This window comes from Sander lucioperca, chromosome 15 (assembly GCF_008315115.2).
Source record: "Sander lucioperca isolate FBNREF2018 chromosome 15, SLUC_FBN_1.2, whole genome shotgun sequence".
Lineage (NCBI taxonomy): Eukaryota > Metazoa > Chordata > Actinopteri > Perciformes > Percidae > Sander > Sander lucioperca.
This window is the reverse complement of record NC_050187.1, coordinates 17678747-17694047: the sequence shown is the minus strand read 5'-3', so window position 1 is coordinate 17694047 and position 15301 is coordinate 17678747. Positions and strand designations below refer to the sequence as shown.

The 15301-nt window shown below is 37.3% G+C and overlaps 1 protein-coding gene across 3 annotated transcripts in view; it reads right to left on the bottom strand.

Moving 5' to 3' along the window:
- eys (eyes shut homolog) overlaps positions 1 to 15301 on the bottom strand; it is a 167769-nt gene that overhangs the window by 131835 nt on the left and 20633 nt on the right. For all 3 annotated transcript variants that reach the window (XM_031303278.2, XM_035991978.1, XM_035991979.1), the window contains 5 exons: positions 8427 to 8531; positions 4499 to 4638; positions 2600 to 2763; positions 2191 to 2444; positions 582 to 686 (listed from right to left, as the gene is read on the bottom strand). In XM_031303278.2, the coding sequence (XP_031159138.2) occupies positions 582 to 686; positions 2191 to 2444; positions 2600 to 2763; positions 4499 to 4638; positions 8427 to 8531 (768 nt within the window). The remainder of the gene's footprint in view (positions 1 to 581; positions 687 to 2190; positions 2445 to 2599; positions 2764 to 4498; positions 4639 to 8426; positions 8532 to 15301) is intronic.

Here is a 15301-nt window from a genome sequence, read left to right as displayed (position 1 = left end):
CTAAGGAATGCAACACCTCCCTCTATTATGGACTGATTATAGAGTCTTTCTGGAACATGGGTTTTGAAAATGTCTTAACATATACAAATGTGTAACACACAATGTTACTTGATTAAAGGACAATGCCGAAAACTAAATCTCAGTCTAATTAGGGACGTTCTGTTTACATGCATTAATGCTTAGAAAGATATAAAACTATAGTTTTCTTTACAGGTCTACTTGCTACAATTTTAACCTTGATTCTAAAAATAAAAAATGAATATCTTTGTTTTCAAACTTTAACCCATAATACAGAGTTATTATTTGTATTTGGTTAGTGTAGAGCTTTTTTGTAATGCTTATTTTAACTGGTTTCTAGCCTGCATTCAAATCTACTGTATGCACCTGATTATTTCTGTCTTTGCTATCTTTGGAAGCATATCCTGAGCAGAAATTGAAATGATCTAAGTAAACAAACAAGTCTGTATGTTAATGCCTGAGAAATAAACGTCTTATGTATTCCCAAGGTACAGTTTACAGAAAATTAATAGCATGATATTTTTGTAAACATGCTCAATAATACACAAGTAGTTGGTACTTACCAATAGGACAATGACAAATGTAGTCATTTATCAGATCCATGCACGAGCCTCCATTTAGACAAGGCTGCGACCAGCAATCATTTACATTCTCAGAGCAGGTCCTTCCTGCAGGACAAGGAGAGAAACAAATAAACTCTATTTAATGTCACAGGGACTACAGTTTAAAATATGTTTCTACTGATACATTTTGTTGTTACTGTTGACATTTCCTGTCAAAGGTGTGAAGCTCTTGTATGTGAATAATAATTCTAAACACATTCAGAACATATGCAGTACACATATCTGTGAATTTTTACAACAATGAGCGGCACCTGGTTTATTGGTAACGGGATTCTATTTCATGAGGCAGCTGATTGCTTCTGATTCTACTGGCTCAAAATGTGATTGAATGGTTATGTGTTCAGCATGTTGCAGCTTGTATGTATGCAGACATGGTTTAAGCTCAATTTTATTATCCTCTGGGCAAGAATAAGACACAGAATTGATTTGAGAATTTACTGACAAATTTAATGCTCCACTAGGCCTGGCCTATGGCGATATTTCAGACCTCTTAGTTCTCTATGAGCCGGAGAGCTCATAGAGAACTAACAGCCCGACATCCTGAGACACTGCTCTTCTATCTGCACTGCTGTATACACCAAAGGTAATTGTACTTTTGCTATCACGACCCCATACACTGGCAAGTGCTCTGTTAATCATGTACTGTAAGATAATCATACAATTAAGGTAGCTACTGACTGTACCTCCAGCCTAAATATATTGTACAATTTAGATATTTTCACCACACATGGCCAGGATTGCTAACATTATGCCAAATGTCTAAGAGAGGACTGTTTAAATGAGCATTATCTAACGCCAACTTATTTTTCTTACATATTTGATTTTTGCATAATAAAATAATATAAGAAGGGATATTCCTACAGTATGTGATCTGCATGTTTTAACATAAACACGACATTCATTTTAACAGGTAACTTTAACTGAGTCCTTCTTGCCCTAAAAACATCAGGTAAACATGAAACAGATGTTATATAAACATCATAAAAATATTTTTCTTAACAGTGATGAATGAACGTATACCTTCTAGCTACAAGCTAGTGGTTAAGTTCTAAATAACTCAGTAATACGAGTGAACCGTATTTCTTCTATTCATTACTGCACTGAAATGGAGCAAACACAAGGTTTTTATGTCACTATAAATCTCATTCTAATGCATGATGATTTACACAAGGAAATTGCCTTTCCAATGCTATCAAAAAGTGATTAAGAAACTGTTTTTTATTCACACCACTGATACAGTATACTGTATGTCTGAATTTTAATAATTTCTATGTATCATAATTCCAAATTTCCATCTACTTTCATCTTACAGTATTTGACTCAACCTGACAATGTGCCCTGACCACTGATACATTTAAAATTCCAATGTGAAAACTGGACATAATGTGCAATAATCATGAGCAAAATCTGATGATGTAAATGCAGCGTATTTCTGTCTCTAACATCTTAACATTCAAACACTAAAGCCTGCTCTAAAAGCTGATATTCCTGTGGCTGGCTATACTAATGGCTGCAAATAGGCTCACATTCACATCGGATGGTCTCATACCCTCAAACCCTGGGGGACAGTGGCACCGATAATCACTGATTAGGTCCACACAGGTGGCACCGCTTGCGCAGGGGAAGCCGTTGCACTCATTTGTTTCCAGTTCACAGAGCAAGCCTTCAAATCCAGGCATGCAACGGCACGTAAAGTTATGCTGCTGGTCCAGGCAAACACCATGTTCAGAGCAGCAATGGCCAACACAGTAATCAATGTCCTCTTCACAGTAGACTCCTGTGTATCCTCTGGGACAAAGGCAGCTAGCAACAGATTAAAGAGAATTTCTTAATACTGTATAGAGGTAGAGGAATTCTTTCAACCCTGAAGGAAGAGAACAATAAATGTCACGGGTTTTACAATCATTGACATTCTGGAGGCTGAATTGCCCGAGGGCAATCAAGATTTGAACACTCACCTGTAACCATCAATCTCATCCACACAAGTTGCTCCATTTTGACACCAATGTTGAACACAATCATTGACATTTATATGGCAGTTCTGACCAGACCAACCAGGTGTACAGATACAAGTGTAGCTACTGGCATCATTGAACACACAGTGTCCTCCATTGGCACATGGCTGTTGATAGAAGACAGAGCTGTTAGATACACATGGCATGAAATAGGTTGCTTCATGTGCAAAAATGGAATCGCTTCATCTTGTATAGTAATATTTTAGATTGGATTAAGCACATTCTGGTCAAAAATATAACCATCATTTTACAATTCAACCACTGGTCATTTCTTGCTCCTGGCTGCCTGAAAATGAGCTTCATTATAGCCACATGACACACTCATGAATACTGATCCATGCTCTATAACTGGGTTCACTCAGTATTCCACGTAGCATCTACATCGTGTCTTACAAGACAAGATCAATGGTCATTGAGGGCTAAACCTCCCAAGAGTTCTCTGTAACTAAACAGATATGCCTGCTAGCTGGTACATGTGTCTATAGAGTAGTAGGGAAACAAAGGGGCTGAGGAAGAGCTGGCTTGTGGGAAGGTGTATAATGCAGACATCATGGCATTTCTGTAAGGCGGCCAACACAAGGCTTTCTCCACAGTGAGTGATCATCTCCATCTGTCATCTGAAAAAGCTCTTCTGTTCAGGCTTGATCGCTTTTTTTTTTTTTTTTTAAACCCGGAGGGTTGATTCATCTAAAAAAAAAAAAAAACCTGCACTTTCAAAAACACAGACATTGAAAATCTTTAGTGGCACTCATTCACATCAGGTAATCCTGTAAATGTGCTCTTCTCCTGCATGCCAAAAGCAAAAACTGAACAATCACGCAATTCCAGCTTTGTCTTCTTCCACAATGAATGCTTAAAAATCTGGAGGATGTGCAACCACATTTAAAATAAAAACAAAGAACAAACAAAATGTGCTTCACTGATTTTTATATATATATATATATATATATATATATATAGTTCAACACTATAGCCACTAACCAGGTGTTTTTGTATTTACAGTCAGACCATAGGTCAAAAAATATTACTTAACTATACACAGCAAAATTCCAAATGTATCAATAAAAGTCACAAGAAAGCAGTGAACTCCCTCATTAGTCTAATCGAGCTTTCTTCCAGGGTATTCCGACATGCTGTACAGCTTCTGCACCAGCTGATTGCTGTGTTTATGGATTATCGCATTTGTTGTCAATCTTCCTGTGAGACTTGTGCTTATTTTTATCCCTGTGTATAACAAAGGATTATCCCACAATTTATAAATAAGATACTTATTCAATATTTGATACCTTCTCACTTTAGTCCTCGATGTTAAAATTTCAGTTTGTGGTGACAGTCTGAAGACATTTTCCAGGTTACTATAAATAACTGGGCATATACTTTCTTACTTTACATATAAAAAGTTAAAGTGCCCATAAAACCCAACCCCATAGAAGATGTGCTTTCTGTATTTGTATTTGGTTTGATTAAGTTACGTTTTTTTGCCACAGTGTCACACTTCTCATTTGGAAATGCATTCATAATGCACCACTACCCCGACTAGATATCAATGAGATTGTTCTGGTGAGTTCTATGCGAGTTCTGTGTTCTTATTTGACGAAAATGATTGTTGAAGCGCAACTAAATAAAAAATGGGAAAAAATTACATAAAACATCCTCATTAATTAGCTTGTTATGGTTCCCTGTTGTTGTGATAATGCGTTTGTACTGTTGTAGAGAATACATAGAAAGTGCTTCAAGACAAATAAACAGAAGACTGGGAGCTCTTTAAACATTTAAAGGACTGAAGGGGAATACTTAACAGAACCGCAGATGAGGATAAATATTAGAATGTTTTTTACCCACTTGAAGGTTTTTAGGGCAGGGTACACGGCAGGTATATTTAAGGCCATCTGGGAGATCCAAACACTGTGTCTTTGGTGGACATGCGTCGTTGGGTAGAGCACAAGCATCTATGTCAACTTCACAATTCTTTCCCAGAAAACCTGAAAGAAAAGATTTAATATAGTTAATGTAACTGATGCAATACTTGACCAGATCTGCTGCAAACCCATCTCCAATTATTGTCACTGTACTAGGTCATCTCTTTTATATATATATATAACTAGAAAGGCTCTCGGAGAGCGCTCACACTGTTAGTGCAGTGTACATTTTCCCAGTCGGGAACTCATTTTTCCAACACTACATTCATGGAGCACAAACGGCCTTTCTCGCAACGTTAACGAAAGTGAAAAATAATTTGTCTATCCGGCCCGAGATTCGGATCCGCTCCAATATGTAATGGGTTCTTCCTTGGCCCATGCTACACCCTTCCACCAGGTTTCATGAAAATTGGACAATGAGTTTTTCAGTAATCCTGCTGACAGAAAAACAAACCAACAAACAAAGGGACAAGCCGAGCTCCTTGGCGGAGGTAATTAATGTCACTGTATCAGGTCAGCTCTTCTATATATCTAACTAGAAGGGCACTCAGATAATCCAGACCTCTGTCAGGGCCATGCCAAATCTCGCAATCTCGCCCTGTGATTCAGATCTGTCCCCAAATTAAATGGGTTATTTCTTGGCCCACGCTACACCCTAACACCAAGTTTAATGGAAATTGGGCCAGTAGTTTTGCCATAACCCTCCTATAAAACAAACAAACAAACAAACCGAACCAAACATATATCTCCTAATAAAAGACCAGAATTGGACCAATTTTGCATTGACTGGAGGATTGGCACTATATTGAAGGGTATCTGATGTGCCACAGTGCCTCCCTGACTTTGTACTTAACTTGAGTCTCAATTTAATTTTTGAGTTTGAATATGCTAACTTTCATATTGTGCTTCTTTTCCCCTCTGATTTTTCATCTAATCCCTCTTTTTCTTGCTCTTTTAATTTGAATACTCATCTGTAACCATTATCAGATTGGTGGGTGACAAAAAAAATGGTTGGTTAGTAAAACAGCAGAGACAATGTCTTATCCCTAAAGGAAATCCATCATTGAGGTGGTGTAATTGGAAATAATGTCTGATTTGATCCAAAAGATGATACATTTGGCAAAACCATGAATTATGTACGCTTAAGAATAGTGAGAACTGTGCAGTAGTTTGACTTTGCCCATGTAACATGCAGTATTGAGTTGGTAATATATTCAGTGGCAGGTAGGGCTTGGAAAAAAGAAAGTGACCTGCAACTTATAATTCCACCCATGTTTTAAGACTTTGCTTAGTACTCGGGTCCGGCACACAACAGACTATTTTCTTACATTGTAAAACTCACTTCACCATGAGAAGATGCAGCAGATGAGGCATATGAGCGGAAGAGGCTTAGGTTTACTGAGATAACAGATGGGATTTAGTAGCAAGGCTGGAAAGCCAGGGTGTGCCCTGTGGAATTTCGTTACCATGGATCTGTGGCCACATCTAGTACCAGTTTATTTAGGGAGTTAGGGATTCATGATCAGGGATTACTGCAGGCTGCAAAGGCAGCTTCAGAGGCTGCTGAAAAGAGAAACTTATGGCTCTGGCTGAAAAGAAAAGGCACCAGCTTGTGTGCAATGTATGGATATCTATCTCATGTTTGCAATACAGCAAATATCAGTGTCAACTCAGTGTTCAAACAATACTTTCTACTCGCTGTATAATCATCTTAGGCTTACTGTTGATATTAACATTGAGAGGGAAAATACAGTCATCGTAGGCACATTTGTGAAACATGTATGTTCCTAAAAATAGAGTGTGGATAGGCACAGTCCTGATCGCTGCTCTGAGCAGGTGTAATGGGGGCGGCACAATGATAACTGTTGAGCCTTCTGGGGTGTCGTGGGTCTAATTCAACTTGACATCTGTGATGGGAGGTTCCCACTCGGTAACCCCAATGACATAGCCATCAGCCCACCCCGTCGTTCCTCCAACATCACAGCCAGATTTCCACATAGATGCTCACCCAAAAAGCACAAGGGACAGTCACAACAGATATGGTGTATTGGAAAATGAGAGTTAAAAAAGAAAAAAACACATAGTGTGGTTGTATAAAGGGTCATATTCACTGATCGAAGAATGGACATACGGATCCCCATTAGGATCACCCCTCACACCATTATGTTGGAAACCAGGCCTTGCATTATTAAAGTAGGATTGAGCTTAAATGCAATTAAAACGTAAGTACTGTAATGTTGGGTTTTTCATTACCAGCACTTTTGGTTTCTATGTTATTTTTGCTTTGTCCATTATGATTCAGATGGTTCTGTGTTCAAACCTGCTGGCCTTTAAAAGAGTTTGTAAGTTTTCCTTGTGTCTGCAAGGGTTTCCTTCAGTTTGCTCCCTAAGTTCAAAGTCATGCCAGTTAGGTGAACTGGAAACTCTAAATTCCCTGTAGGTATGACTTTGTTTTTCTGTCTGTGTGTTAGCCCTGAGATCGACTGGCAACCTCTCCAGGGTGTGCCCTACAGTACGTCTCGCCCAATGCACAGTGGAGGAGTCTCAAGCCCCTCACAACCCTGAGCAAGATAAGCAGCATAGGAAATGGATGGATGGATGAAAGCTATCATTCACAATCTTTAAAACTATGGAGAGTTGCATCTTAGACACTTCAACGGCTGACAGAATTCATCAGTTGATGAAAAAATACAATGCCACCTCTGTATGTCACCTTAAATAGTGACTCTAATGTGCCTTGCCTCAGCAGCTGAGGCGAACAGACTCTGTGACCCATGTGTCATTAACACTTGTATTGTCCTTTAATTAATTAAACAATTGAACAAGAGTTAACAAACACAGTGTTTCATTACCATCCATGTTATATTTCCCTAAAGAGCCAAAAAACATTTGATGAGAACAGCAGCTAAAAATAAAATTCTTGTGAGAAAAACATCATCTGGCCACTAAGACGCTATGCACACAGTGTCTTTGGTCTGTATGTGCAGTAAAATGTTCCAGTAAAATGGGCAAGAGCAACTGCCAGACACACTAACTGTGCCCTGCCAGCAACACAAAGCTCCCGCGAGTGGTCCATCAGTTTACGTTTAGTGAATGTAAATTCAGACTCAGCCCATCAGGCACTATACGCAATTACAGGAAAATTATATTAATAGGAGTTTCACAATATGCTATTATGAAACTCCCATTAATATATTTCCACAATTTGGTTGCATCGCTGGGTTCTGGCAAAGAGCTTGGTGATTTTTCTCAGTTGTTCATCACAGGCCAAAGCTGTAAACTGATACTGTGAATAATGTGACAAAGACCCTGGCTGTGCCTTGATGCCTCTACACTGCACAATGGTGCATGTTTTGATCAGTGAGAGGTGGGCATTTATATATATATATATATATATTTATTATTATTATTATTATTATTATTATTTTTTTTTATAACTTGTAGTTTCATGATAGAAGGAATTTGAGTGCTTTATTTCAACATATTAAAAAGTAGTAAAACATAATTTCAAATACAGTATATGAATAAAAAAAATATATGAATAAAAAAGAACCCAAGAATTAAACAAATATTTTTAGTTAACAGGTTATAAGTAACAAATATGATGTGATGAATTAAATCATGCTGACTTCTCGAGCCTAACTTCCTCAGGCAGGATATTTCACAGTCTAGGGATCCCGCTGGCAAAGGCTAATCGCCTTTGGTTTTCAGTGTACACTGAGACGGCTGAGGATCTTAGGCCATTTTCACTGCAGTTTAAAAGGTCTGCAGCACTCCCTGCTACCACAGCTAATACAGATATCACTTAAATGTCATTAAAAAGCTCTAATTTTGACAATAGCCCAACGTACCTGTAGGACATTGGCATTTGTGGTGTCCTAGCAAGTCAGAGCATGTGCCGTTGTGCTGACAGGGACTGGAATCACACTCATTGATCTCAGTCTCACAGTTTGTTCCTGAAAAATAAAGTAAATTTGTTTGAAATGAGTTGCATTTGTATCACATCACCATCTTCACATAGAGCTCCTTTTGAGTGATAACACATCGTCATTACATGTACATTAAAATACAACTTTGACAAAAGCCCCTTTTTCTGTATGAATAGAAGGTCCAAAGAAAATGATTTATTTCCTATTTTAATAAAGTAATAGCCTGTTCAAACAGGAGTATATTTTCTCTAACATCTCCCTTTGCTATTCCAGGGACTCACTATCTGAATCCTACAGGACCTTACTAAAGAGATATTTGAAGCCTAATTATTGCTCAAGAGAAAGCTTAGCATAAATACTTGAAGCAGGGGGAAACAGCTAGCCTGGCTCTGTCCAAAAAGTACAAAGAAATCAGCCTACCAACAACTGTAAAGTGCACTTATTAACATGCATCTCATTGGTTTAATCAGCCTTAGTGTAAAAACGACATGTAGAGGTTATATGCAGGTCTATTTCTTAACTGGGAGCACAGACAACCTGGAGTCTTGTCATCTCTGTGACAGGCAGATTTTTTTTGTTTTACCTTTGAACAGAGCCGGGCTAGCTGTTATTCCCTGCTTCCACTCTTTATGCTAAGCTAAGATAATTGGCTGCTGGATTTGGCTTCATATTTAGCGTACAGATATGAAGGTGGTATCAATGTCCTCTAAATACTTTTGTTAAGAAAATGAATGAGCATATTTCCCAAACCGCTCCTTTAGGAGTTGCCTGCAACTGTTCTCCTGAAACAATAATTAGGCCACAAACATTCCTTAATAAGATGCTGAAGGATACAGGTGGCAAGCCCCTGGAACTGCAAAGAGAGATGTGGTTGGACAGTCTCACTTTCTTGTTAAGAAAATAGACACTTTATAAGGAGCCCTGTCCCGGCTGAAGAGAGCAGAAGTGGTGGGGGATGCAGGTTGCTTGATAGGAGATTTGTTTGCTGCTGAGCTGCCTCAGCAGCTGCTAGTTCTACCGCTGTGGTTGGGGGTGGGTGTCTTCCAGTGCAGGTTATTAATTTAAAATGTCCTATCATCAATAACAGAGCAGCAATGACATGTAGTGAAAGTCTCTTCTTGACAGCGGCAACCTCATGCTACGGCCCAAACACCATGATGGATATCATCTGCACGGTAGTTGCTACATGTCATTATATTCAAAATATGCCATGCTGTGCAACAGAACATTATAAAAAATGTTCCTACTATAATCTAAACGCCTACCCTCATTTATGGCTGTGAATAAAATCAATTATGTAGTATTGTTGTTTTTTATGAAACTTCAGTGATGTGAAATATGGTGATTTAGGCTAAAACATGTTTGTACTGCAACATCTTGAATGTCTAGAAATTATCAAATGTATTTTAAAAAATACGGTTGAAGGCCATATGAATTGAAGGTTATTTTGAATGAACCTTAGCAAAACACTTCTTTCTAATGTGCACAATCATTATTTACCTGCAGGTTCCTTAAAGCCAATATATTTGTATTGCCCAGATAAAGATTGAAATGTAAACCTTATTCAGTTGAAGAATTACAGATGGTTTCACAATTGGTCTTTTAATCACACTCCTGGATCTTTGGTGGATTCTTCCATTTAACTGAATGCCCTGCCTTATATTATTATCCACACAAATGAAGGGAGTGTGTATGAATGAGACCAAAATATATGCCAATAGTAGTTGTTTCTTAAAAAATAAAGCCTTCCAAAATGAAACCCGAATGCCGGGGCATGAGTAATGTATCCTGAGTTATGTTCTATGATAGAGTACAGTGGGTTTTCTGGGCAAAGCCTGAAATTAAATTGGCCTTTCTATGCTGTATCGCCCGAAATTCCAAAGCAAAAATCCCAAGATGCCAGAAAATGATGAATTCTATCAGTCACTAAGACCTGCCATGGTGTAAAAGACAATTTTCCATTACTGAAGTGGCAACAGATTTCAGCTATGAACAGAGAAAAAAAAAAAAAAATCTTGTTCATGTAGTGCTATGTAAGGGCTTATCTGACCAACAGGACTTAAGGCTAGATTGGGAAATACGCTATAGGCCAAAAATCTGAATGCACTGGGGTAGAAAAAAAGAAAATCACATTCACTGGTTATTTAAGCAATAAAACAAGAGAGGAACACTACTGTGCAGTACCATCATAACCTGTATAGAGCATAAACAATGTTCTGCAAGGATCACAATCTGTAGTGTTGCATATTGTCCTTTTTTGTCAAATAATGTCTAGAATAGAGAATGTAACGTCTAAATAGAGATGTTCACATACTGTACATTATTATGCGGATGGGTTGCTTATGATATAATGTATGATATATAGTATATTATTATATTTCTGATGCAGAATGAACAGTTCAGATATTTATGTTTACACTGTACTCCAATAGCATTTGTACAATCCTTTGTATAGCAACACAACCTTTTTAACCTAATCTTACTGTTACTTAACTTTTTCATTTCTTGCACTTTAGCTATGTTACTTTTATACATGTATTGACTAGTGTTAGTCTTACTCTTATTTTTGCCCTAAATTTGACTGTGAGCAACTGCAACTTAACAATTTCACTTAGGGAATCAAGTATTCTGAAAATGATTCTGATAAGCAATGATTCAAACATAATCTTCTATTATGCAGTAAAATGACATAGCTGTGAATGATTATTAACTACACAACTCTCTTAAAGGGGTCTCTGCTAGAGACAACATCACAATTTCATTTATCTTATTTACAGGTATGCACTGAAATTATGTTTTGTTTTATTTTTATTCATGGTCTCCAGCCTGGGAGGTCTTAGAGCAATGACGCACTTATGCAAATCACACTTGATTTTGTTGTTTTGTCTCTACGACTTAGTTTTTCCCTAAATCTCATACTCCGTAACAACCCCTTTTTGTTTTTGTGTCTCTCCCTTGTTCCCCTTGTTTGTTTTTTTAGAACAGTTGTCATCGATAGCTTAACAACTTTCTGCCATGTTCCGAGTTGGCAGCTAATTAGGAAGCAGTTTGCCAGAGTACTTGGATTAAATGCAATCAGCAGCAGGCCTTAGAAATGTCAAACAGGCAAGGCTACTGGTAAATAAGCTTTAAGGTTAAAAAATAAATAATCACTTCATCAAGAGAACTAGCCCTTGCTTAAAATCTGTAGTTGGCTTGTGATTTGTAAATCACAACCCAACCACATATTTCTGACCTGAAATAGTTCTTTTTCAATCCATTTGCACTTTAAAAGACATTCAGTTCACTGTAGGGAGTTTTTTCTTGCACACCTGCTAAGGGTGGTCAGAGGGCAGCTATGGAGCAGCAGCCCTTACATTGGCTGGGATTCAGTCTTTTGAGACAGAGTGGATGCTTGCAAACATGGAGGTTTGAACCAAAACCTGCCGGTTTTAAGAGTGGCCTCCAGTCTCACAACGTTTGCCTGCTGACCCATGTGCAATCAATGCACAGTGTTAGAGGTCTTTGAATGAACCTATGTGACCCCCTGTCCCCAAACACACTGCTCTCAGATAGAACAGTTACTTATGTGTTACTAGGGAACAGACTTATTTAATTCATGTCAGCTGTAAGGATATTAGCAAACACTGACTTCAGGAAATTAAATGAACCTGTTTAGAATGTTTGTTAGTGGGTTTTTAAAGGTCAATGCCAAATGTACGCTCAACAAGTCTATTATACTATTTATATTGGGATACATATTGCAGAGTGCATGATGATTCTTTTATTATGTTCATATGTTTTTATTTTATTTGAACATAATATACTGTAAGATTAAAAAATTGCCAAAACTTTTAAGCTACATAAGATTTTTTCATCTGAAAATTGAACAGTGGTGGAAGAGGTCTGCAGATCCTTTACTTGATTAACAGTAGTAATAATACATTATGCAGAATAATGTGTATTGTAGTACTAGATTACAATTATTGATGCAATAATGTGTACATCACAATTTTAATTACACATACTGCTGGGTATATTAACCTATAACAATCTGGCATAATGTGTTAGTTGATACATATTTTGTATTACTAATTTAAATGTACAAAGTAACTAGTATAAGCTATCAAATAAATGTAGTAAGTAAAGTAATGTCAGTAAAAAGTTCAATAATTTGCACGTAGTGGAGTAGGAGTATAAAATAGCATAAAATGGAAATACTCAAGTAAAGTACAAATACCTAAAAATTGTACTTAATCACAGTATTTTAGTAAATGTGACATCCCTCCACTGAAATCAAATGGCTCCAGGTTACATGTGAAGCTAAAGCTAACAATCCCACTGAAACTTAACAACTCACTATAATACTGCTAACATTGTACACGTTCAGTTGAGCTGAACTTCAGCTCAATTGGTTATCTAGATTGTAAAACTGTCAGTTTTAGGGGTCTAAGAAAAAAATCGATACACTTGAGTATCGCAATATTTTTTTTTGCAGTACTGTATTGATTTTCAAAAACGCAATACTGATTTTTTATGTTTTTACATTTTTTTTTAACATTTTTTTTATTTTTATTTTTTTTAGTTTACGTGCAAAAATATTCATGTAAGACAGTGGTAAACGTTTATGTTGTGTTTAAACCCCCTACCTCTAGATGGCTGTGCTGAGACGCACCCCTAGTGTCCTTGCCTAACAGTGCCTAGCAGTGCCTGACTTTTTGCTAGAAACTAACAATGTAGCTATGGCTGAACTTTGGCCTACTTTAGCATATACAAATGTGCTCACTAAGAACCTGTGAACCACAATCCCAAACTGGCAGTTTGATTTTCTGTGTACTGAATTGTTTACCTAAGTAAACTTCTTTGACTTTTATGCACATCATGTCTTTTTTTAAATATTAGTTTTTCTAAAATTATACTTTAAAAAAATCTTAATATATCGCCTTACGCAGAGTATCGAAATATGTTGCAATATATTGAATCATGACCCATGTATCGTGATAGGTATCGTATCGCCAGATTCTTGCCAATACACAGCCCTAGTCAGTTTAAATAAAAAAGCAGGTACTCCCAGTACAGGAGCTAAAACAAGCTGATGTGAGCTAGCCTACCTGCCCAGGGCAAAATGGAGGCAAGTAAAAAGGATGCTGAAAGAAGACGAAGTATTTACAAACGTAGAATGACAATGACTTTTCTCAAAAGTTGATGGAGTAACTACTGTAGAGCTAAAACAACCAATTGCAATGAATTGTGTGAATTGGCTTTTCTGGCCCCTAAAGGTCACAATTGGCTTAATGCAGCCTTTACATTTGTTTGCAGACAATTTAATTAGGGCTGTCAAACGATTAAATTTTCTTAATCGCGATTAATCGTTGAATTTCTATAGTTGATCGCGATTAATCACATGTTTTATCACATGATTAAAATTCTATTATTTTGCATTTCAGAACAGTTTTTAAGTACATATTAACAATTAACAATTCTTACCAGTGTATCTTGATTGGGAATCAAATGAATGCAAATAAAGTGACTTTATGAACTTGATTTTAAGATTTGTATTTGTTTATTATATATTTAATCTAGTCACACATTTGAATTTAACAACAACTTGGAATGCACCACAAGGCTGTAAATTACCAGTTTCATTGAACGCACCGTCTGTGTTTTTCCGACAACAGCAGCTGCAGATTGTTACATCCCGGTGTCGGAATCCTCTACAGTGAAATACAGATACACTTTACACCGTTTAGCGTTAGCTGTCAGCATTGTAACCATGTTTAATCCAGCTACTAGCTAGCGGTAGGCTAACGTTAGCTGCTGTCGAGTATAGTGTTAACTAGTCATGTGCAGCGATGTTTCTGTTTCCTGTAACGTCCATTTTCAGAGCACCAGAGAGAAGTGCAGGCGTATCAGTGGCACCAGAATGAGGCACCGAAATCCGCGTTGCTATTCCTGCAACAGCAGGATGTGTTACGAGGAAGTACGGCAAAATAGTAGCCTGTTAGGCACGACGCAAAGCCGAGTGAAGTGAAAATAAATTAATAAATGGCGGCATGCGATTAATACGATCAAAAAAATTAACGCATTATGCTCGACCCTTAATCGCATCGCGATTAACGCGTTAATGCTGACAGCCCTACATTTAATTCATGGTTAGTCTTACCATTGAAGTAACTGGTAATACAGTGTGAGTCATAGCGTAAGTATGTTATCAATGATGCTCAATGACATTGCCTGATATGCAAAGACAATAAAAGGAAGAAGTAGAGGCGTTCTTTCTAAGGCCATTTTGATGAAGTTGGTTAGTGGTAGGGATTTGGTGGGAATCTGAGTCTACTGATACAGCCCATAATCCGCCCCTATTTTTGCTACAATAACTCATCTCTCAAATCAAAGTGTAGTGCCTTTTAGATAATAAATAATAATAAGGTGGCAGTAAAAAATGCATTTCCTTCGCAAAGTTTATATGACATAAAATGTTAAGGGACACCTGCCAGCCAATCAGAAACCAGTATTATCTTTGCCATTAAAGAAGTGCATTTATTCTGGAAATGATTCATATAATCTACTTTAAAACACCAACAAAAGGAAAAATAGAAACATTTATAATTCATGGATCACTCTCAGCATTAGAGCTCTCTGTGTCAAATGTCTTGCATGAGACTGCAAAATCACTGTCGTGATGGAGTAAATAACCAGAAAAACTGCCTTCACCACCTGTGTTGCACGTCTGCCTCAAATCTTTAGATAACGTTGTGCATATATTGCATATACATGTTTACAAAACACCAAATGTCAAAACAGAACACAAATCTCTG